Below are 26,074 nucleotides of genomic sequence, written 5' to 3' on the forward strand. Positions count from 1 at the left end.
AGGGCACTGGGATTTCTTAAAGGTTAATTGTCCCCATGACATTCCCAAAGGTCCAGATCTAACTGGGCCTAACCTTAGTGTGTGGAAGATGCAAGGAGGAAGAAGAATGGTGTCAAGCATTCTCCCTCCTTATCGGTACAGTTGAAATCGAGTCCACCCGTCAAATTATTAATCAAAAAGATAACAGGTGTTTAAGATAACAATAACATGAAAGTTTACTATTTTCCACAGAAATATGTAGTATATGTCATTTTATGTTATTATGTTGCTGGGTGATTCTTTAATACTCAGACTCTGTGGTGTGAATGAGAACTTTAAAATTGCACATGTTAATGCCTCAAAAATTCACTCCAAATCTTAAAAAGCTGTCACCAGACTTTGTCACTTAGGAACAGAAATTCAGCAACACAAACACAAGCTAGTGGAGGTGAAAATTTGCTGATCAGTATTGGTACCGATCATCTCGCTGTGCACTTATCATGGGATTTCTGCCTTGTTCGCATGAAAGGTGAGCATGTTACTGATCTGCAAAATTTCACCCCCAAAGTCACCAAACATAGCTTTAAAACTCTTATGAAAAACAGGGAAGGCTTATATTTCTGATGAGACTAAGCTCTCTGAATATCGCAAAGACTAAAAAAAAGTACAACATAAAAATAGCAGAGAAATTGCCCCCTGGCCTTATCCATGTCGTGGAGTGCTATTCACCCACAGAATTGCGTACTAAACTGTGAGTAGCTACACAACAATGGACCATAATAATGATTCTATTGCTTGCCTTATCCCTTGAAAGAAAATAATTACAGTTGCAAGTACCTTATCTATCCTGCTCATAAAGGGTTTACAAGAATGTTTAGTTAAAAATATAGTTTTGTTCATCCTGAAGCAGAAATAACCTTGCAACAATCAGTGAGGACACCAGTCCTGAACAAGCTGTTGTGGTTACATAGGTTGTCATATGAGAGGTGTCAGAACCCAGACAGCTTTGTGCTTTCCGTGCTCCAGACATAGCTGGTTTGTCTTACTTAAGGGGTGGACTGACTTTGTTAAAGCCAACAAAAATAACCCACTGTTGCACACTAAACAAAATGAAGCCTATCACAAGGTAGCGTCTAGGATCGACAAGCCAGAAAATTATGCTGAATCATTCACATTCATCAAACTTTCTGCTCTCCAATGAGAACAGAGAAAAAGAGAAGTCAAGGACCTTCTCTATTCCCAACTCCTTCACAGCCTTGTCGACGATATTCCTGACTTCGTCTTCCACTTTGTGTAACTGCAGGGCCAACAGGTCGGCTAGGATGGTATTATTGCTCATAATAAACTTCACCTGAAACACACAATTACAAAAGCAAATCAACAATGTTGATGGACCACCAACGGCACTTCAAAATCAAACATTATATCAGATCAGGCACACCACATACAATGCCTAACAAGGCATCAGATTATATAAACACCACCAAGTCACCCGATTTTGAACAGTTTTAAGCAGAAAAGGGGTTGAAAGGATCACCACAAAAAGATTTTTTTTCTATAAAAAAGTTTATGAGTTAAAAAAGCTATCGAACATAAGTTACAGTATACTACTGGCATAATGATTTAAATTAAGCAAGGTGGAAAATAGAAGGAAAAGATTGAGCAACCCAAGAAGACGTAGTTAGGTGTCAGCAAATTGACAGATTTTTAAAATAAGCACCAATTTATATATCATGCCTTTTTCAACTTCATAAATTGGTTTAATATTTTGTGGTGGTCCGTTCAACCCCTTTCTGAATACCTCAATGTGTAAAACTGCAAAATCACAGTGCCTAGACAAAGTTCCTGCAATTGGACAAGTGTCCTAAGAAATGATGGTGCTTGGAACTAATGATGTTAACTTAAATGTGCTAATGGGGTAGATATACATTATTGTGTCAAGAATCATATTCAGGCCAATTGGGCAAGCAGGCAAATTGCATACAGGTTCTCATAACCAACTAGTCTGCCCATATCAATCCCCCCATCCCCTCTCCATCCCCATTGCTTTTGTGTTCTTCAGCCTAAATTGAAGCAACTTTGCATTACTCTCTCATCAGTGCCTGTGCGTTTAGCTAACACTGAAGATGTGGGGAAGAAAGTGAGAACTTTACACTTAATTGAGATTAAGAACTCACTGAAAATGAAGTGCATGATTGATTTGCCATTGTACTTTTGCATAGCACAGTATCGCGAATGTCCAAAGCAAGAGTACTTTTCAAATGGTTTGCAAACCAGATCAATAAGCATAAACGTTCCTGGACCTATTTTGCTTGGAATTCTCTTTCAAAACTCACATGAATCATAGGTAGCACAAGTTGACCTGTCTTTCCAACTGGTTATATTTACTATTGTGGTTATTTCTCCTCATTTCAATAAGTCAGCAAGTCTTTGAGAACATTTGAACCATAAACCTAAGTTCAAATGTATATAAAACCTTGATCAACATAAATTGCTACATGTTAGGACTTTTATTACCATTTACCAGGTAATTAAATGCTAAGGATCCACTTAGACTAAAGTATAAGCCCACGTTCTATTGAACCTACCGTCTGACAACAGTGGCAGTATGAAGCAAAGTGTTTATTTCCAAGACATTTTTAAACAGTAACTCTCTTTCGTAAAGGCAAGTTTCAAGATCAAAAAATATATATTTTTTAAAGAGAAGTAACTCTCAAATTTATCTTCCTGATGACTCTGGCACACAACAGATTGTGGTCAGGGCAGCAGGCATGTGGACTGCTAGATGTGCCAATTCTCCTGCACCACCACACATCACTCACTACTGACTTTAACAACTGTTATCAAACATTCTTGACTCTCAATGCAGAAAACTTTGCAAATGTACTTGACTGTGTTAACTAGTTGTCGGCTCTTTGTAAGTATCATAGGGACTATGTACTCTAAAGCTACCATAACTTAGCTAACTCTTTGACAGCTGTATTTATTTAAATAAAAAGTTGTTTGATTAAGAAGATACATATCTCTTGGACATTTTGTTGAAATTGCATTAAAAATGCAATGAATGAGCTTCACAGCACTATTCCACATAGTGTTAAGATGTAGATTTGTGTTGCTCTAAAATGAAGGAGGGTTAGAGTAGCTATGAGAAACGATCTGCCCAATGCTTGCATTCATCTGGACAATCCATCACTGACACAAATTTGACAAGAACTACGTCTTAATAAATGTTAAACCAGAATCACAGAGACCAGCTAAACACACACCCTTCCTGTATTTTTACAACATTAATAAATAATGGGGTAAATAATGTGGGTGTCACAACCTGGATATGGGTCACAACTACCAGCAGAAACTCCACTCCAATGCAATCGCCTGTCAAAGTGGAATTCTCTGCGAGTGTGATTTGGTTATCCCCAGGAGGCACTATTTGTGAATCGAGGCATGGTAAGCTATGCGGTTTTAGCTGGTTAGACTTTAGCAGTACACCAATGCACACTCTGGGTTCCCCAAGCCTTGGCTCTTGCCAAACTGTGCCTAATACTTTCCGGGATTAGGTAAACAGAATGTGCCCCTCCAGGAAGAAAGTGCACATTCAATTCCAACAATCTATCTCTGGGATTTCCAATGTATAGACGGGATGCATGGAAACCTCTGCTTGGTTTGGCTACTCTTAAGCATGGTGATGGGATTCCGCATGTGTCAGACACCCGGCTGACCAAAAAAAACGTTAATCGAGGTTGTAATTGTAACCGTAATACTAAAGAATTATGTTTCAAATAGGATTTTGGTTCAGAAATACTGCTGAAACCCTATTAGTGTTCACCAGTCTGATGCCCAGAGTTTCCTTAGAATACAATTTGTTTGAAACGTTCATGCTCCATTGCTTCTGACTGACCCCTGTGGAATTCATCAGCTGATGCCAGTGCCTGTCCCTGATGGCTGGGTTCTGCAGCTCTGTCACTGCCCGCAATGATGTCAGCAGGTTCTTCACAGTAGAGTCCAAACCTATGTAGGCATCCCAGGCTCGCACTTCTTTGTCCAACATTCGGATTTCCTGCAAAAGATACAAATAAAGTGCCAGCTTTTAACAAACAGCGTAAGCGATGTGTGTAGTTTACATGCTACACAGAAATCTACAGCACAGATAAAGTAAACACATTTTTCTAACACTAAAGTCACAATTATGTTATTGATGACATTACACATTACAGGTCAGGATGAGAAAATCATTTGTACTGAAGGAACGTTTGCTGCTGATGTGTTTTTTTATGTTTTCTGTCACTTGCTGTCACATAGAAATAACACTGTTACTCTGGCATGTTGTGTTTTGCAGTATGATTTTCTGATGAGATGTTTCTATTTCCTCACGTAAAAGATTCATTACTTTTGGAAAAATTAAAATACCAAGTTGAGGAAACATTGTGTTGAATGGAGGCGATATTGGTGGGGAATTGAATAGTTTACTTTCCTGTGGCACTGAGACAGCATCAAGCATTCCCAGGCCAACCGAAACAGGAGATAGATAATAATAATCATGGCTGTTTATGGGACAGGGTTGTGCACAAAATGGTTGCTGCATCCCCCTACAAAATACAGACACTACATTTTACAGCAAATCATATGAAGTACTCTGAGAGTTTTGAGGACAAGATAAGGTGCTAGATAATAATAATCCTCACATTTGATATGTTTCCCACTTAGCCATGCTGGTGCCCTCTCAGAGCAAGTTAGCCAACTTATTCGACAATAAATGCCAAATTGTAGACAGTTTTACACTGTTGACACAGCCTCTGAAAATGGGTTTCATTCGCCAACTTCTTTCAGTTACAGCTAGCCAAGTGATTTTCCTTCCATCAATTTGTTCTGCGTTTCAACAGTGGATCACGTGCATAGTGATCTTTTCAATACTGGTTTAACAATGGGAAATCTCAGAAAGAAAAGTGTTCAAGCCAGTGCAAATTACAGTTCCCCAGCAAATTATTATTATTTTCTAAATTGCCAAAGGTAAAGTATTTGTCAATTATTGCGGTACAAATAAGATAAAAGCTAAATCTTATTAGTTGGGGATACCTGTAATTTTGAATAGATGAATGAACCGTTGAATCTCAACTAAATTCTGGTCAAATACATCATTCATTATCCCTTGCTCCAACTTAACAAAACAAAGTCTTAACGGGTGAATTCCCTCTTACTGCTAATTAGATAGTTACATGGAGTGATACAGCAAGGAAACAAAACATTCAGCCCTACTGGTCTATGCTGGCCCCTGCACCTCCCATACCCTCTATTCCCTTCTCCCTCCTTTATATGAGTCAAGTTAAATCAAGTACATATGAAGACTGAAGACATTTGTAGCATGCTAGGTATTTTATTTTCCTCTTTATGTCTCCCCAGGACCCAGCTGTTCGAAAAGTGTAGCAGGGAAGCATACAAAAACATAATACATTGGAGCTGACTTGCCTTCGCAAATCTCCTGAGTTCTACTTCCATCTGTTCCACATTGATTTGTCTCCACTGTGTCTTGGTCCAGTCATTAATGCTACTCTGTTAAATAATAACAATGTGCATTTATATAGTGCCCTTCATGTAAGATAACATCTTCATGTAGGATAACTTCTTGCAGCATTTCAAGGAGACAGTGTTGGACAGAAAGAGGACAGCAAGACAGAAGGAGGAGCAGACGGGTGACTTAAGGTGCAGTCAAAGTAGGTTTTTAGGCAGGATTTAAAGATAAGGAAAGGGTGAGACAAATAGATAGAGGGAGGTCAACGATTGTAGGGTGGAAGGGATGTGGGATGCATAGCAGGCTCAATTTTGCTTTGCAGAGGAGTGGGAAAGGATAAGATCACAGAGATAGAGTGGTGCTAGGACATGAAAGTTCAAGATCTTGAAATTGATCCATTGGGAGACAGAGAGATAGTGGAGCCTGGCGAGGACTGAGATATGGGCATGTGGAGTTTGGTATGAGAGGTGATACGAGTGGAGGAGTTATGAATCTCCTGGAGCTTGTGGATGCTGGAACCAACAGCGAGGAATGTGTTTGAGTTGGGATGTAACAAAGGCATGAACGAGGGACCTAAATGGGGCAGGCCTCACTCGGGCAGTCTATCCTCCTGAAGACAAGAAGCATAATAATGTGGTAGGTCACACTAGAAGTCAAAAAACAGTAACAAAATAGCTGCCATAATATAACTTTGTGGAGTCCTGTAGCTCAGTGGTTAGAGCATTCGCTTTGCAAGTGAGAGACCTGAGGTCAATTCCAGGCAGAGGGCGAATCCTTGGGCAAGTTTCCTTACTCCACACGACTAATAATAATCCCTCCAAAACCAAAAACAATAATAAATTGGCATTTTCAATCTACGGCTGTTTGTGGGACATTGCTGTGCGCAATTGGCTGCCGCGTTCGCCAACAAATATACAGTCAATTCACTTTACAGTGTGTTCTGTGAAGCGCTTTGGGACGTCCTCCCGACGTGAAAAGCGCTATATCAAATGCAAGGATTATTATTATTATAACAAAAAGATACAACTTACCCTCACAAATATAATAATGTCCCAGAGTGCTTTGAGCAAACCAATATCACGCCGACACTGTTTTAACTGCTTGTAGTCTGGAACAGTCACCTCAAATAGGTTGGCCGATTCCTGCATTTGGACAGTCACTTTCTCCAAAGCACTGAGCTCTTGGTTAGACTGAAAGACAGAATAAACAGGAGTTACACTTACTGATACAAATGATAGTTGCACTGACCATTGGCCTGACACTTTACATTTGTGTGAAGTGTGAATGAGGATAATTCACACTTTAATGAAGAATTGGGGGAGATAATTCGTACTTCAATAGAGAATCTACTTCAGTGAAGAACCAGTATCCACTTTCCAGTAAAGGGATTCCTATTAATGTTTCACGTCAGCCCGTTCTATAGCAGTGCCGGCTTTTTAATCTGGCTTTGATGTCTCAGTTCAAATCTTTCAGTGTTTGCATTGAAAATTCCTGGATTCGTCTCTTACCTTATCTAGTAGCTTGTACGGGTTCACAGAATTAAAAGAGAAAGGTGCTTCCAGTCGAAATATTTCCCTGAATTCTATTTGTTTGGCCTATTAAAAGGTAGAACAAAAAGATTCACATTATCTGTACATGATTAGAGGGTTTCATATTTGCTAATACTTCAGAAAGTTCAATAAACCACATTTGGCTGAAATATTTTCAGAAAACAAAGCCAGGACTTACATCAAACGCCACACATTGTTTTCTGATTAGCGACACCTCAGCCGTCTGAAGCGGGGCAACTTCGTGCTTGACAGAAACAGCAATCTTCTTTGTGTTATTCCATTTCTCTGGCAATTCCTATTAATCATCGAAGAATGTTTTAACTAATAAAGGAGGTACTTGAACTGAGGATTGAGTTCAATATTCTGGTCCTCAACTTTAAAGCCCTCCATGTTCTTGCTCCTCCCTACCTCTGTGATCTACTACACCTTTACCAACCTGTATGCTTCCTTCAATCGGCGGGCACCGCTTGTTCCACGTCCTCCACTCTGCTTGTTCAACCATCAGCAGTCAGGCCTTCAGCGTTTCTGTCCCCAGCCTTTGGAACTCCACCCGAAGCCCATCCGCCTGTCCCCCTCCCTAGCCTCTTCAAGGCCTATCTCAATATATTCCTCTTTGCCCATGCCTCAAGTCAGTTTCCCTCCTCCACCCGCCTTACCCTCCTCTCCTCTCAATTCCAACCTCCAGCTCGGGTGCTAAACTCTTCACTATCCAGCACCTTGGGACGTACTCCTGACACGAATGGCGCTATGTAAATGCAATATGTTGTTGTATTTGCACTTACCTTGCATCAAGAAACATATTACTGTACCTGTGACTATAACCATTGTAGACAGCCAGACTACAGTTTTTGATTGGTGTCACCAATATGAAGGATGTGTGAATAAAGGATAATCAAAGACCCTGGTTACATGTAGTCAAATAGTCTGGAATGTGCTGATAAACAATCTCAAAGCTTCAAATTGTGAGTTACAAAACAATGTAATAATAATCCTTGCATTTGATACAATACTTATAACGTCAAAATGCCTCAAAGTGCTTTACAGTAATTACTCTTAAGTGTACTGATTGTATATTTGTAGGCAAGTGTAGTAGTCAATTGTGCACAGCAAATTCCACAAATAGCCAGAAGGTGAATGATTGATTCATTTTGAAGAATTGTTGGCTAGGACATCGGGAGAAACTCTTTTGAATAGTATCAAGGGGTTCTTTAGTGTCCATCTGAACAGGGAGATCGGATCCTGTTTCAAATGGCAGCACTGTACTAAAGTGTCAGCCTAGACTGTGATCTGAAAATTTCACACAAGGCTTGAACCCACAATCCTCTGACCCAGGAGTGAGAGTATAAATGGGCACTCCTTTCAGGTACTTTCACGCTGACACATTAAGAGACATAATTCTGCTTATCTTAAAAGAACCAGGCAGAGGAAAGCTCACATAAAACAACAACAAAATTACACTTGTATAGAAATATATTATATGATGAGGATCACTTTGTTAGATCCTGTTGAAGGCCTCACTGCACAGAAAGATTTCGTCTCTCAAAAGGAGAGAGTTCAAACTCAAAAGAGACTCAATCTGCTTCTCGACAGCCTTTGCAACAAACCTTAACCCTTTGAGATGCTATTCTTGCACTGAAAAGAAAAATGTCTCCTATAATTGCACCGACCTTTTCTCCCCTGGCTGCACTAAGAATATATTCTAGCTTATTTAAAGAGAGACTGCAGAGCTCCCACAATGGTAAACTACTGCTTGGTGCAAATCAAGTGATACATTTTCAGTCTGTGCCGAGTTAGGTGATCTCAGACAGAGTGGGGCAATACCCCTGGGCTACGGAGATAAAAATAAAATTAACCAGACTTCTGCTTCTGATCAACATCCACTCTATAGACGCACACAAGGAGTGTTGGCCACTGAGACATTGCGGCACAATATCAACACAAAATTGGTATGACCCTCAGAATCTGAGGCATCTGGTTCTAATACAAAACAAATTGTAGCAAATGCTAAACAACAAGCTTAACAATAACAACAAATTAGTTGTGTAGCTCAGTGGTTAGAGCACTTGCTTCTCAAGCGAGAGACCTGGGTTTGATTCCCAGCAGGGCGAAACCTTGGGCAAGTTTCCTTACGCCACATGCCTAATAATAATCCCTCAAGAAAAAAAAAATAAAAAATTAGTCACTTCAATCCACGATTGTTTGTGGGACACTGCTGTGCGCAATTGGCTGCCGTGTTTCGCCCACAAATATACAGTCAATTCACTTTGCAGTATATTCTGTGAAGCACTTTGAGACATCTAGAAAACGTGAAAAGTGCTATATCAAATGAAGGATTATTATTATTATAATTACACTGTATAACGTCCTACACATTGGAAAGACATCCCAGGGCACTGCAGAATTATGGGTTTTGGCCCTGAGCTGGGAGTTGGGGTCAGGAGGGAAGGAGGGCAGAGGGGTGGGGATGGGAGGGTAGCCAAAGGTATGGTCAAAGAGGAAGGTCTTTAGACAGGACTTGAAGGAGGCAAGAGGTGGAGGGATTGTGGGATAGAGTTCCAGAGTGTGGGGCGGAAGGTGCGGGGGTCCTGAACCAGGCTGAGCAGAGGGAGTGGACAGCCTGATATGGGGTTAGGAGGTAGCAGAGGTAGGGGAGAGCAAGACTGTGGAGGGTTTAAGCTACCAAAATAAACAGCCTCATTATTACATCTATATATTTATTGAACCGTGTTCTTTTGCTTATTAAACTTCATGAAATGTGCAAAACTAGTTACCTCCAATTGCATGTAAATCTGGTCAGGCATAGTCTGACCATAGCTCTCCAGAAGGGTAATTGTCTCCTTTAAAGGTTCAAAGAGCTCATCCGTGGCAGTCTGTCTGTCTCTCACAGCCATGAGATGCTCCATTATATCAACAAGGCCATTATAGTCTCCTTCCTTCAGCTTTTTCTTTAGTCCCTTGTCTGTAATCTTTATGAATTCTTCAAGTTCATTCAGGCTGTGTGAACACATTAAAAACAATAAATGAATACTGCATTCAACATTGTACAAAACGTGTTGAAATGCAATATATTAAGAAAAAAAATGCACCCCAGCCGGTAGAGATTTTAGATTTGTTTTAATTTGTCATTCAAGTCGATTTCAGGGCTCACTGCTCATGGGTCGCTGGTTTGAGGGATACTGGCTTTATTCTGACGTGTTTAGCTGGCGAGCAATCAACTAACAAGCAGTCTAAGGCAGTGAGTTGGCATAAGGTTGCAAAATTCAATCAGCTGTCAATTAGAGCCATCATTAATTGATTAATTAACACATCATAACACCCCAATTTTCAACCGATAATATTGCATCTTATAAAAGAAGATGGGATTCATTTTAAAAATCTAAAATGGTCTATTACTTACCTGTCAGTAACATATCGCATGAGATGCTCTTTAAACATCCAGCTCCATTTTTTAATCATATTTAACAGTGCCACTTTAAATGGTTTAATGTCAACTTTAAACCAGCTTTCAAACACTTTCACACTTTCACATTTGCTGATCTGATTGCATAAATTTTCATAGATATCAATCTGTAAAAAAAACAAATATATTAGCAACACCATATTTGTACAGCAGGAGTTTTCATTTCTCTCGTCTCAGCAATAAAAAATATAATATTAAAGTAACAAGCATTATATCAATATCAAGCTTTCAGCACAGCAGTGTCCAGTTCTCTACATTATTTAGAAGCAATGTAATGTGGGAATAAACAACAACAACAAAATTACATTTTTATAGCACCTTTCACGTCGGGAGGACGTCCCAAGGCGCTGGATAATCAATGTTTCGGATCCAAGCTGGCGGTCGGGATTGGGGAGGGTGGAGGGCAAGGAGGGAAGGAGAGGGACCGAAGGCACAGTCGAAGAGGTATAAAGCATGAAGACAGCATGCCAGCCCAGCACTTTGAAGTTGCAACACCCTGTGCTGTTGAGTGATAAATCATGGGTATTCACACACAGTCTCTGCTGTCCCATTGTGATAAGGCACTTAGCAGAGGACATTACTTCTGCACACAGAGGAAGGAAAACAAGAGGACATTTTCTGAGAACACTCAATCCATTCCTTGCTGTGGTCGCAGACCAAGAGCCAGGAGCAGGACCCCTGTCCCTCTCCTCCACAACATCAGGATTGGGTCATCTGGTCGTCCAAATAAAGGAGACAAAACTTTTTATTTAAAAAGGACACCTCATCTCAAAAGTATTAATATTTTAACATTTCCAAAAAAGAATAGTCGATTATTATCCTGACCTAAGTAAAATTACAACAATATTCCCAATTTGTATACACAAATGTCCTCACGTTTTTTTCAATGTTATATTTAAATGTTGCATCTTATCCTACCCTATTCCTTGGTCAACCTGTCCACTTAGCTAACTTGGGCTTGGTGCACTGTCTCCGACCATCTCTATGCCACCATCAGTTACCAAGTCTTCAAATCGTCCGTCCTTAACCTCCAGAATGCCCCCTAACCTTGTCTCAAGGCAGTCTCAAAATCTATCTCTTCGAATGCGCCTATGGCTAACACCCCCATTGTTTTATTGGCATCCAACCCCAACGTGGATAAAGTATATCTATAACTTAAGATATTGAAGGCTCCACATTGGAACTTAGAATGCATATTGGCTGATACTCTAGTGCAGTGATGGAGGTGTGGTCTATTGTTGGAGATGCCATCCTTTGGATGAGACATTAAACCAAGGCTCCCACTCCCTGTTCAGGTAGGCGCTAAAGATCCCCTAGCACTGTTTGAAAAGAGTAGGGAATTTCTCCCGGTGTCCTGGTCAACAATTCCTCAAATAAACTTGATGATTATTGGAGAATTCATAAGGTAAGTCACTGCGACTAAAGTTTATTTGTGTTCTAGGAAACCTTTTTTAAAGAAAAACTAAAACCTTTTTCCTTTCCCTTCAGGTCACTGACTCAGGCAGGGGTACAAGATTCTGGCTCAACCACTGCTCCCACAGGGCATTCCATATTCTAACTACAAAAACACTCTCCTAATTCTCCATTTGCTCATTTACTTCCTATCCTAATTTGATGCTCTCTATTCACTGTCTCACAGATCATAAAGAAGCTGGTATCTCTTCCTAACCTAGGGCACTCCTATCACCACTCGAACAACCGTTAACGCAGCACAGATTCAAGCATCAAGCCTGGCACACTTCCCTGGACTGTTTGGCTCAATTTCACACCAGGATAGTGGATTTACCGAGCTGTAAATGAAACACAGTTTTGACACCGTATATTTTGAAAATCTGAAGTTAATTTCATCTACGCTTTAAAACATTATGACAACCTTTTTTTTTATTTTCAATGATAAAGAATGTTAATAATCATATTCTTTTCGACGAAAGTAGCACTTTCTTTTCTTTTGAAAGTTTTATTGTTTTACCTGTTCTCTAAATTGTTCTATAGTTGGAGGGCACTCGGGTACACCCTCCTCAGCATGCAATTCTATCTCCTCTGCAGTCAGCACGTGGCTGTACAGCAAGAACTGTTTCATGAACTCTGAACGGTCATCAACCCACAAATAAGCATAGGTGTCAAATGAATTCCGGTATTCTGTAGCTTTGTTGATCACATCCGTTACTCTATCCATGATCTCCTGACGTATCTCCGACAGGTCCAGTATATCTTCCATATCGTTCTGTCAGGAGAAAAAGCCTCATTTATCGCCTCCGACTACTATGTATTACTCATCTGGTAGAGCTGTACAATTGTAGTTTAATAGGTTTCAATGTAGTTTTTTAGGTCAGCTGGGTGTCTGACACATGCGGAAACCCATCACCACCATGCATAAGAGTATCCAGACTTAGAGCTCCACGTATGTGTACCACTTACACATGGAATGTGTTCCTGAATGGAATATGCACTATTTCCAGGGACACACCCTGCTTACCTAATCCCAGGTTATAAGAATTTGCTAGGCAAAAGAAGACTAAGGTCCATCTAGTTCACCTTCCACCATCCTGGCAGTCGCTTTAAGGCACAGATTGGCAAGAGGTAAAGTTTGGGAGTGTTAGAATATGATATATGTAATGAAACACTTTAAGGCAGAGCTGCATAAAATTGTAAACATTAAGTTTTTTATATTAATCAAAATGGTGAATAACACCATTTTATACTCAAAGCATCGTTCAACACCTGTTAATAACATAAGTTGTTTTTTGTCTGGTTAAGAAGAAATGATCAACATGAAATGTTGAAGTAAGACAACCATTGGCCTTGGGAGGATACAAGTTGTTTTGTAGTCAAAACGCCCAGTTCTTGGGATAAACAGAAGTAACAGCGCGCTTGACTCTTTGAGCAGTTGTGAAAGGCCTACGTGCCTGATAATTGTTTGGATGAACAAAAAAGTTTAAACTTGAAAGGTTGTTGACATAAAGCAGCAGAATCGGCAGGGAACCAGGGACACAGGGGTGGAGGGCCAAAGCACGCTGACTGCTCCAGAACTGGGCAGTATATGTTTTACGTATTCCTGCTGTGCTTATATTTGAATAAACTGCGTTAGCCACAAAACTTTATTGTCTGGTCTTTTTGACTTGAACACTGGGAGTTGAGATCCCAACAGAGCCCAGAGTGTGAGTTCGGGTACTGCTAGTGTCTAACCAGCTAAAACCACATATGTTGCTTTTGAGAGCATTGCCCGGCCAGCTTCCTGCTGCTTATCCAGTACCTGTAGTGGTGCTGGATCTGGAATTGACATTTGACCTTCGGTCTCATATTATTGCAGGAACTCAAATTTATCAGATCTATTTGAATTTTAAGCACTTCATGATGCTACCCTCCATTACAAAGGATACAAACAGCATGGAAATAGGTCACTCAGCCCAACCATTCCATGCCGGTCTAATAATAATAATAATCCTTGCATTTGATACAGCACTTTTTACGTCTTCTAGACATCTCAAAGCGCTTCACAGATTATACTGTAAAGTGAATTGGCTGTACATTTGTGGGCGAAATGCGGCAGCAGCGTTCCACAAACAGTCATAGATTGAAAATGACCAATTTATTATTGTTTTTGTTTTTTGGAGGGATTACTATTAGGCGTGTAGAGTAAGGAAACTTGCCCAAGGTTTCGCCCTGCCTGGAATTGAACCCAGGTGTCTATGATTCCACTCAAGTCTATTTCGCCCACAAAATATATAGTCAATTCATCTTACAGAATATTCCATGAAGCGTTCTGAGACATCTTGAAGACATGATAAGACCCTATATCAAATGCAAGAATTTTTATTATGAAGGACTCTATATAAATGCAAGTTGTTGTTATTGAATGACAAATATAGCCAGTTAAAATATGTGCTGAAGCTTCAAGGATGCCAATGAGAGGTTTAAAGCAATACTGCAGGTAAAGCAAATAGCTGCAGTGTTATGCCCACAAAATATATAGTCAATTCACTTTACAGTATATTCTGTGAAGCACTTTGAGATGGCTAGAAGACATGATGAGGCGCTATATCAAATGCAAGGATTATTATTATTAATTACGACAACAACAAGAACAACAATATGCATTTATATTGCTTCCTTCATGCAGGATAGTGTCTCGGAGCACTGATGAATCACCAAAGACTGGAAAATTTGGACTTCTACATACAAAAACAGAAATTCCCCTAGTACCTAAGTTTACATAAGTACCTTAGTGGTGTGAAGTTATTATGGTCAAAATTAGATTTTGTTTTTTCCAAACGTCCTTACTTATGGCAAGCTAGTCTTGCCTTAACCTTAACCCTGCAAGCCAACCCTTAATGGTATTGTAGTCATAGCTGGACAAGCATTGGGAAGCTTGCCAGAAGTCTTCAATGGCAAGGTTTTAGATGGTTAAACTCCAATGCATATTCTGAAATCCCCAAGTCTTGGCTTTTGCCAACCTGTGTCTTATATTCTCCAGAATAAAGTAAGCAAGGTGTGTTCCCTGCATTCCGTTCCAGATAGAGGGTCATTCCCATTTGAAGGTAGCAAACATACAGCATGGTTTCCACATGTCAGACACCCGACTGATCCCAAAAAATTCCTGGAGTACAATTAACTACACTGAAGGCTTGAGATCAAGGAGTAACTGGAAGCTTCTGATTTAAATACCTTCAAAAAAAACCTTTAAATAAAGCTCCAAGCCTGTAATTCAGTATCTGAATCCCTTGACAAACTCAAGTTCAGTTGCCAAGTGATTGTAGCTTTTTGTGAATTAACTTTTTTTTAAAAAAGAGACGCTTTTCAAGCCTGATAGCCATTACATATGGCAGAATAGGCTGAAGGGCTGAATGGCCTACTCCTGTTCCTATGTTCCTAGATGTGGCAAAGTATGAAATAATAGTCACTGCACTTTACAGAAAAGTCCTATGATCCCTTTGGAGACGTTTCAACACCAGAATAAGGTGCAACAGAAAATCCAAGGATGATTAAAAGAAAATAATAATTTGGTCATTCAATCCCCGACTGTTTGTGGGACACTGCTGTGCGCAATTGGCTGCCGTGTTTCACCCACAAAATAATTATATACCGTCAATTCACTTTTCAGTATATTCTGTGAAACGCTTTGAGACATCTTGAAGATGTGATAAAGCACTATATCAAATGCAAGGATTATTATTATTATAACCAAACCAATTTTCTAATCTTATGATATTGGTGTCACTTAGCAAATAAATCAGGACCACCCACCCTCTCTCCCACCCTCAAGTGAGTTTGGCAATTCTAAACCACACAAAATATCGTTTGAGAAACATAATTTAAAATTACTTACAAATAGACTATTCTCCAATCCCATTCTCTCCTCTCCCCCCCCCCGAAAGAAAATCAAAGGAAATGTGTTGTTTGGGCTATGTGAAGTAATGTTGAAATGCAATTGATCCTAAAGTATTAAAAAGCAGAGTTTATAGTCCATTACCTGATAATTATCCATCTCAAGGTGACCAGCTAGTCTCTTTATCTGTGCAGCCATTTTGTAAATGTCACTTAATAACCCTTCAACCAGGTCATAGAACCCATCGGCGGAGTCTTTATCCAGCGATGGTTTGAATACAATCTCTGGGGCACTGAGGATCATTTGTGCCACAAACAAAGGAGAAGGTTTGAGAACAGCCTCCGTGTTGTCAAGGAAGAACTCCAGAGAGCATGCGATAGCATTAAAGAAACCATCCAAAATCATGTCATCAATGTACTCCAAATAAGCCTTCCATGACTCAGTGCTGGTGTCTGCTTTTAAAAGATGGAGGTTCTCCTGTTAATAAAAACAAAGAAAAGTTGATTGAAATGATGACTTTGTAAGTAGGTTCGACAGTGGAAGAAGGAAGGAGGCACTAAACATCTGTTTAGTTAAAGCAATGTATGCTGCTTTTTGCTTGAAGCAAAATACAGGCTTACCTAGCTGTATCATGCCCCAGTGTAGAGTAGGACTGCTTTTGCATCATGAATTCACTGTATACCAAAACTGTGGTATACGTTGCTGGTTTTGACTAGAAGGCTTCCTGCGCACTATACAGTAAGTGATATCAACAGAAGGACTGACTATGGCCATTTATTAGAGGCCCTCACTGTAACACAGGGTCTAGAAGTTATGGACCTAATATTAGGGTCGCCCTGGATTACAAATCACATAAGCTCAGGGTTGTCACCAGAAGACTTAAAGGAAACTATTACACATCATCAGAACATGCTCATCAAAATATGCAATGCATTGTCAGAAGCGGTTATAAAGGCTGAGATCGTAAGATTCAAAAGAAAATTGTATAAATACTTGAAAAGAAAGAATATAAAAGGGCATGGAGAAGCAGGAATTGTAATGAGAGTAGTTAGCTCCACTGAAAGAGTCAGCACTGGTTTAGGTTCAATGGCCTCGTCTAATACAGTAACGTCTATGATGCTACAATGTTTACTGAGGGTGAGTGAATGAAGTGAAGCAGCATTCAAAGAATACTGCTTCACTCACACCAACATGTTAGCACTTGACCTAATCCAAATGCATTAATTCCAACACAATCAATCATTTCTTACAGAACAGAAACCCACTCAAGTCAGTAGCTGGATCTGGGGCCAAACTGATTTCACATTAATCAGCTAAGTAGAATATGCAGCCTCGATCTAAGATGTGTGTTTTTTTATTTCTGTTGATGACCATAAAAATACTTTAGTACAATCCTCCATTAAACCTGCTTCTACTGTCCCAAACTACACAATAGAAATGCTAAAAGGAACCTGTAGATATTCTCTTTAAATGCATCTATTTCTAGCACATGTTTGTCATTGTGTGACAACTATACTATTCCTTCCACCCACTCGTCCCATTCATTGAATGTAATCAGACATAAAAATACACAAAATCCTCTCTATAATGTCATTTGCGTCATTAACTGTTAATCCAAATCACAGTAGCATTTAAAGGAACACTATTGCTCACTATATCAACCTGCTCAATCTAGCTCATGGAGCCAGTGCAAATTATCGAGAATTTGTTTGATCCTCACCTCTCCTTGAAGCCTTTTAATCTGCCACCAAACCAAGTTCACTTTGCTCCATCTCTGCAATATTGCCTGCCTCTACCTCTACCTTGCCACAACACAGTGAAACCCCTCATCCATACCTTTGCCATCTACAAACTTGACTTCTCCAACACACTGCTCACTGGCCTTCTCAGTTCCACCCTCCACAGACCATCCCAAACTTCTCAGTTTGCATTTCCTCCCACACAGCACTAAGTGCAATCTCCTACATTCCTACTCCCCTGTCCACCTCATCCACTCCTTCCATCCAGTCAACTCTGGCCTGCTTCATGTTCCCCATGATGTCCAACTCACCATCAGTGCACCAGCTTTTCACTGCTTTGCCCCGCTCTGGAACCTGCTCGCTAAATCAGTCCACCTCACTCCCACTCTGTCATCGTTCAAAACCTATTTAAATGCCAGGTTCTTTGACTGAGCCTTCAAACACTTATCCTCCTATTTCCCCCCTTTTGGACTTGCACTAACTCTGTAAATGTTATGGGGATATTTACCCGTGTGAGAGTTGTGATACTAATGCAAGTTGTTGTTGAACCGGGAGCCCTTCCCTGATCATTAATAACATTACCCCCTTTTATGGGTGAGCGCATCAATTCTCCTTTGGATACTACATTAATCCTATGTGAGAGGCCCTATATAAATGCAAATTGCTGATGTACTGCAGCCCATATCCTCTCCCACACCAGGCTCCACGAGCCTATTACTGCCATGCTCGCTCAGCTGTACTGACTCCCTATGTTGAATGGATTGAATTCAAGATCCTCATGCTCAGTGTTCACATCCCTCCTTGGCCTTACTCCATCTATGACCTTCTGCAACTCCACTGCCCTCCTTTAAGACCTATCTTTTTGACTAAAGTTTCTATCAAATCCCCCCCACAGCTCAGGCTCCTAGTTAGCTGTGTGAGGCATCCTCCTGCTGTGAAAGGCCTTCTTACTAACCAAACAATTGGAATTCCTCACCTTATCTTTCAGAGGCAGTGATTTATTTTTTAGAACAGTTAGTTACCATAGCACCATTCTGATAGGATATGCCTAGCAACTTGGGATTCCTGATGTTAAATTGGCAATCATAGGAACAACAACTTGGATTTATATAGCACCCTCCACGCCGGACAGCGTCTCAGAGCACTTTACAGTAATGGAAGAGCTCAGGTAAACAAAAATTTAACTTGCTGAATAAAACAGTAACTTTCTAATACACAATTTAATTAAGACACAGCTCGGATATAGATCAGCAATATTTTCAAACATTAAAAGGACAGAAAGATCCTTTGACTATAAATGATCCATAATTGATGATTCACCAATCTTATTTCAGATTTAAGGCATTTTTAGTTGTTATTGCTCCAGTCGTACCTCAACCAATCTGTGTATCTTCTCACCATCCTCCCGCAACAGCTTGTATCTCTTGGCTACTCTGTCATCTCGGTCCTCCAAGCTCATCAGGTAATCCTTTCTGTTATCTTTCCTTGTGAACAGAGCACACTCACTCCAGGTTTTCATGAGGGTCTGGACAGTTTCAATGTTATCCTTTGCCTTTTGAACCCTGCTCTCAAGATCATGCACTGCATCCTTGGATCGCACAATATAGCTCCAACAGTTTTCATCCTTCCAGGTAATGGCCTCTTCTGCAGCCGTCAGCTGTCCATCGATGCTTTCCAACTCGCTTTGAATCAATGGAAACTCAACTTCCAGGACCGTCAGTTTCAGCTTGTTGTACCACTGTACCATTAACTCCAGGCTGCCTACATACTAAATCATTTACAGTCAATAAATAAAGACAGATATTTACTAACAATAATTTTCTGCCCATATGGACACATTGCTAAATATTTAGGAATCACTTGTTAGGCCTCAGCTGAAGTTTTGTGTCCAATTCTGGGCACCAAACTTTCAGAAGGATATCAGGGCCTTGGAGAGGGTGCAAGGGAGATTTACCAGAATGGGATCAGGGGTGAGGGGCTTTAGTTATGTGGAGAGACTAGAGAAGCTGGGATTGTTCTCCTTAGAGCAGAGAAAGTGGAGGAGAGATCTAATAACCGTGTTCAAAATTATGAAGGGTTTTGATAGAGTAAATAAGGTGAAATTGTTTGCTCTAGAAGGTGGATTGGTAATCAGAGGACACAGATTTAAGATAAATGACAAAAGAACCAGAGAGATGGAGATTTTTTTTTACCCAGAGAGTTGTTACAATCTGGAATGCACTATCTGAAACAGATTTGACAGTAGCTTTCAAAAGAGAATTGGATAGGTATTTGAAAATGAACATTTTCAGGGCTTTGGGGTAAGAGCAGGGGAGTGGGACCAGTTGGATAGCTTTTTCAAAGAGCCAGCACAGGCACGATGGGCCGAATAGCCTCCTTCTGTGCTGTAAGATTCTCTGATTCTACGAATTATGTTTTAAAACAAGCACCAGAACTGTGCCAACTGTTACCAACTGTGATGGTAATCAGTTACACACAAACCTTAGTCAAAGTCTCTCTTTTTTTGAAGATGGCTAAAGCTGCTTCGGGTATGTTTGCTTGATTCAACACTTGAAGGTACTTCACCTCACGCAGAACAGCAACAAGCTGGAACAAAATAATCAATCATCAGTACAATACATCACAAGGAGACTCCATGAAACACTCAGCCAAAGGTTTCAGATTTCACAGTGGAATTACATTTATTTTTACTTCAAGCGAGTATGGAAAATAGTTATAGAAAAGCCAATAGGGTCAGAGGATCACAGATCACTGGAGCGGGAGCACAAATCTTCATTTTCAAAACTGTTTCAATTCATTATATTCCTTCCTTTACATCCCACTGCTCACATTCAGCAGAAATGGCACATACACAGTAAAATAGTCCCTCTACATGGAGCACATGTATGAAGAATGATTACTTAGCAAAATTACCAGAGGAAAACTAGCAACTATAGAACTGCACACCAGCATCAAAGACCAATCTAGCTACAGACAAACTAGGTAGCGGCCGAGGGCAGCAGACTGCATTCTCAGATGGGTAGAGATGTTTGGTGGGGAGGTCAGGGGAGGTGGTGAAATCCCCCCGAGTTTGACTCGGGACTGGGACAGGTTGCCATCAATCAGACTTCAGGAGGTACCTGGATTAAAGGCGGGCCAATTCTGACAGATTACAACATAGTTTTGTGGACTTCATTTTTCTTCCACAATTGAAATAGTTTTAATTGTACCTGAGGGTCAAAATTCACACTCAAAATTCCATTTTTAGCGTTGCGCTTGACAAGTGGCTGGTCCAAGTTGAACTGGCAAATCTTGTGCACTCCACTGGTCCATGATGAGTATATGCGTTCCTCATACTCATCAAGTAAAGTCAGCATCTCCATGTACTTCTGATACACAAGCGCTGCTTCTGGGCCTTCCAGACTTCTGAAAAAGTAATTATATAAAACTCAGTCCATTTATGCACCCTGGAGAATGTTATGGTGAAACATTAGAAAGTTGGTCATTTATAGTACAATAATTAAACACTTTCCATGCCGCAGAGGCAATCACCTGTATGGACACAGTTGCTGACAAATTTACTCATCAATGTTGGTTTGACTGTTCGAGCTTTTTACTTGTCTATAGTTAGCATGGTCATTATGTACAATGGTGACTGTATTGGCAGGTTGATCATACTGCCGCATTAACAATCAGGATTGTTTTGGAGGGTGGGGGAGAGAGAGAAGTATGAAGTCTTGATTGGGCCTGAAACCTCCTGTATTCTTGGAGACAATGTTGTATCAGGAATAACATGATAATGAGGATTTTGATAAGCTATTGCCACCTTATTGGCGAGTCAAAAATTAGAGGGTATAAGTATAAGATAGCTAGGGGTAGATTCAACAGAGAGTTTAGGAGAAACGTTTTCATACAGAAAATGTGGAACTCACATACCGAAGCTATGGCTGAAGGAAATAGCATCAATAATAATAATAATCGTTGCGTTTGATATAATGCTGAAACGTCATCGAGACCTCTCAAAGCACTTTACAGAATATACTGTAAAGTGAATTAACTGTATATTTTGGATATTAACTATGGGCAAAATGTGGCAATCAGCAATGTCCCACAAACAGCTATGGGATGAGTGACCAATTTTATTGGGGATTTGTTGGCCAGGAGACCAGGAGAAACTCCTTTCACTTTTCAAATTGTGCCACGGGATCTTTAACCTGAACAGACAGGCGGGACCTCAGATTAATGTCACATCCGAAGGACAGCACCTCCGTCAATGCAACACACTCCCAGCACTGCATTTAAGTGTCATCTTAGACTACGTGATTCTAAAGCCAGATGTGGGGCTTGAACCTACAGCATGTGACTCAAGGATGAGAGTGCTATCACTGAGCCAGGCTGACACACCCAATGTAAATACGAAAATTTGATAAATCCATAGGGGAGAAGAGAATAGAGAGATAAAGGAAAGGGAAATAGAAAGGGTGGGGCTCGTGTTGAGTAAAAACACCATCATGGAGTAGTTCGGCTGAAGCACTTTTTCCATGCTGTATCATTCAATGTAACTCTATTTAACCCTAACGTTTCCCTGAGGTGTGTAATAATCCTTCTTCAATCCAAGAAACTGTACTGAGATCAAAGTCTCAGGTTATTTGCAACCCAATGGCAGCAAAAGAAAACACAGCCATTCCAGGTTCAAAAAGTTGGGTCATGCTACAGCAACCTTGCCACATTCTACCCTAGACACCAGCTAAGAGAGCTCCTTTCCTCAAGAATGACTGTTGCCTTCTGAGTTTGATGTTTTATCAAAGCTGAAAAGGGATTTGAGGAGGCTTCATTTCCATCAGGCATGGTATTTTATGTGCAAACATAATGTCTCTATGTATTTTTTATCCTATTGTAGTCAAATTACTTTCAGAGGATATTAAAGACTGGCATCTGCCCGCTTGCACATGATGCTGCTTTATATGAACTGATCCAAAGTTTAACTTATGCTGGATGATCACATAAAGTATCTTATAAAATTTGCAAAGTTACCACTGTTTTATGATGTAATTCAAAAAAGCATTGTACTTACAGTTGATGGATAAACTTGAAATTTGACCAGGGAGTCTGAATCCTTTCCTTTAGTTCTTTGGCCCATTTTAAATGTCCTGATGTTTCAGGCATATTCTTGTTTAACATTCCAGCACTCTTCTCCTTCTGTACAGTATGTACACAGAACAGAAGCACAAACTGATAGTACCATACCACACTGAATTTCCCACAGTGCTTTTGAGGGAACTCAATCACATTCATTTAAAGCTCATGATGTATCTTTTAGTCACTAAAATTTAGTGTATACTGAGTTAGGAAAGGCTTAGCAGGGTTAGCTGCTAAGTTAGGAAAGGCTGCTTTTGCAGTACAGCCCTATTATAATGCCTTCATTCTCACATGAGATCACTTATATCGAGAGTGCCCTGTTCATCCACTACAGGCTTCCCACAAGCTAATAAATGGTGGTCATTCATTTCATCAGGTCATTGCTGGAGCCACTTCCAGCATACTGCATAATGGGCAGGAATTATTGTCAACAGTGGAGGTCTAGTGACCTGGAAGTCAGTCTTTTAGCTGGAAAGCTAGCCATCCCTCTCTAGCTATCCCTCTCTCGCCGTCCCTCTCTAGCTGTCCCTCTCTAGCTATCACTTTCCATCTGTCCCTCTTTAGCTGTCCCTCTTTAGCTGTCCCTTTCTAGCTGTCCCTTTCTAGCTGTCACTCCCTAGCTGTCACTCCCTAGCTGTCCCTCTTTAGCTGTCCCTTTCTAGCTGTCACTTTCTAGCTGTCACTCTTTAGCTGTCCCTTTCTAGCTGTTACTCCCTAGCTGTCACTCCCTAGCTGTCCCTCTTTAGCTGTCCCTTTCTAGCTGTCCCTTTCTAGCTGTCCCTTTCTAGCTGTCACTCTCTAGCTGTCACTCTCTAGCTGTCACTCTCTAGCTGTCCCTCTCTAGCTGTCCCTCTCTAGCTGTCCCTCTCTAGCTGTCACTCTCTAGCTGTCACTCTCTAGCTGTCACTCTCTAGCTGTCCCTCTCTAGCTGTCCCTCTCTAGCTGTCACTCTCTAGCTGTCACTCTCTAGCTGTCACTCCCTAGCTGTCCCTCCCTAGCTGTCCCTCTCTAGCTGTCCCTCTCTAGCTGTCACTCTCTAGCTGTCACTCCATAGCGGTCCCTCTCTAGCTGTCCCTCTTTAGCTGTCACTCTCTAGCTGTCACTCTCTAGCTGTCACTCACTAGCTGTCACTCTCTAGCCATCCCTCTCCATATAGGTGCAGCAACATCGCCAGTCACGTGATTGGTCTTACAACGTTGAGGCACTGAGCCCGTGGTGAGGCTAGCTGGGATTTTACTTCTCTTCCCCCGACCCTCAACTACCGTGTTCCACAGGCTCTACTTCATCATTGTTTTGTGGTGCTGGTATTGCCTGTGAGATCTAATACAGGGTGAAGGCAAAGAGTAACTGTAGGGTGTGGGATACAGCTAGAGAATACATGCAACCAGGATTTGAGGAGCTAGTACCAGTCTCCTGTGTGGCAGTTTCTACGACTTGTATTTATCAGTGTGAAGGATTTTGGCAGATCACAGCAAAACTACGTGTAAGGTTTCCCACTGGACGGGCAATTCAGCCACACTCTGTTTCACGTGGGCATCTATTTTTAGTAGAGAACCAATGAAGCAAAACTATTGAGTAGAGAACTCTCAGCAGAGGTTATCAAGTCTGATCATTTGCTTTTAAAAGAAATAAAAAGGCAACTTTTTAAAGGGAGGTAAAAAGGCTTTCTTACACAAACCTGTTCCACGTGCCTGTCGTATAAAAATTTGCATCTGTCCAGTTCTTGCCCAAACATCTTTAGAATTGTAAAGTAATTGGGACTAAAAATGTCCACGATGGCAGGTCTCTCCAGAAACACGCCAGAAACTGCAAGGAGCTTGAACAGAAAGCAAATCAAACCAAATCAGTTTTTAACAAAGCAATAAAAACAAGTTACAAGTTGGGATGATATCTCAAAGTGCTTTGCAGGATTTACTGTAAAATACCGAGCATCCTATTTACCATTTCAACATTTAATTTGTGTCAAATATAAAAGAATTCCATACCTTAAAAGCAGTCTCCAAACCAGAGCAGTCTTTGAATGCTGCCGACAGTATTGTCCCAACACGCCTCTCAAAATCCATGATCTTCTGCTTAAAATCACTATAATCCTTTTCAAAATCCTTTAAGACAGAATGTGTAACAATACAGCAAAATCTACTTAGAAGAATAGTCTACAAAAATACGCCAAAGTGTGCTGATACAACAACAACAAGATTACACTTGTATAGCGCCTTTCATGTCAGGAGGTTGTCCCAAGGCGCTGATAAGGAGAGAAACGCAAATATTCTGAGTCAAAACTCTGAGTATCCACCGGTGGCAAAGGTTTAGCACTCGTGCCTATTATTTAACATGGTCCTGCTCGTAATATTACTTTGATGTACTAATGTATAATTTTTAAGCAGAAACCAAACAATATACAATTAGCAGAGCTATTTAGTGGTAGGATACATTTTCCATATGTTATACTCATATTCAGACAAGCTGACAGAACATCAGTGGACTGGGGTCTCATTTTGAGGCTGAGCTTTTATGAATGCTACTTGAGTTTAGTCTATCTAGTATTCCATTAATATTATAATTGCTGTGAAATTGATGCTAAACATGCAATAAAAATTCTTAAAGGTATTGCTTCTGCTTTACGCTCCATCCCCAAAACCACTTCCAGGCTATCCTGCAGCAGATTCCAGTGAGCATTAAACCTCTTTTTAGAAAGAGTCTAAACGTTCCCGGCAGCCTAATGGGCACCATTATCATTTTCTCAGTTATTTAACAGCTGTTTTTAGGTCTTAAGTAACATTTTATTTGAAAAACATGCACCAGAGTTCAACTACTAGCATTGACAAAGCTGTCACCAGCATAAGTGATTCAGAAGTGGTGAAGTTGTAACAGGAACAGGAGAAGGTTGAGCCAGTTGATTAAATCGTGGCAGATCTTTTAATCCTATTTCCCCACCTTTTGCTCATACTCTAAATACCTTTACTTCCCAAACATCTAGCTTCCTGTTAAATATCCCAATTCAGTCTGTGTTTACGGTCTTCTAAGGCAATGCATTGCACAGGTTTCCTGCTTTGAATCATTGCAATTTTGTTGTATTGTTTGCAGCACAATAAAACAGATACAAACGTCCCTAACAGAGACAATGACCATTAAAATCAAATAAAATGTGCTTATCAGTTAGGCTAAGCTTTTTCAATCTCATACAGTTACCATTGTAAACAGTGGGAAGAAGTCTAAGTAATACACTTATGTACTCAATTTTTCAGCACATACTTAAAATAACAGTTCCACAAGACTATGGTATATTCATAGGGTCAACAAATGCATGGATAGCTTAAGAAGTGACATTATAAATCAAACCAAGCTAATGAATCCATTAATTGTACAAAAGAAGCTGTAATTTACTAGGTGAAGAAA

At 40.4% G+C, this 26,074-nt stretch overlaps 1 protein-coding gene across 1 annotated transcript in view; it reads right to left on the bottom strand.

The window, feature by feature from the left end:
• LOC103185013 (dynein axonemal heavy chain 11) overlaps positions 1–24,387 on the bottom strand; it is a 157,308-nt gene extending 132,921 nt beyond the window's left edge. The window contains 15 exon segments of the mRNA XM_042331896.1: positions 1,208–1,330; positions 3,878–4,036; positions 5,443–5,526; positions 6,517–6,675; positions 6,994–7,080; positions 7,214–7,330; positions 9,807–10,029; positions 10,433–10,602; positions 12,465–12,719; positions 15,966–16,298; positions 18,933–19,328; positions 20,042–20,146; positions 20,770–20,965; positions 22,614–22,738; positions 24,351–24,387. Of these exon segments, the coding sequence (XP_042187830.1) occupies positions 1,208–1,330; positions 3,878–4,036; positions 5,443–5,526; positions 6,517–6,675; positions 6,994–7,080; positions 7,214–7,330; positions 9,807–10,029; positions 10,433–10,602; positions 12,465–12,719; positions 15,966–16,298; positions 18,933–19,328; positions 20,042–20,146; positions 20,770–20,965; positions 22,614–22,720 (2,514 nt within the window). The 5' untranslated portion in view covers positions 22,721–22,738; positions 24,351–24,387.
• Between the last annotated feature and the right edge of the window lie 1,687 nt (positions 24,388–26,074).

Source organism: Callorhinchus milii, unplaced genomic scaffold, assembly GCF_018977255.1.
Source record: "Callorhinchus milii isolate IMCB2004 unplaced genomic scaffold, IMCB_Cmil_1.0 Scaffold2, whole genome shotgun sequence".
Classification (NCBI taxonomy): Eukaryota; Metazoa; Chordata; class Chondrichthyes; order Chimaeriformes; family Callorhinchidae; genus Callorhinchus; species Callorhinchus milii.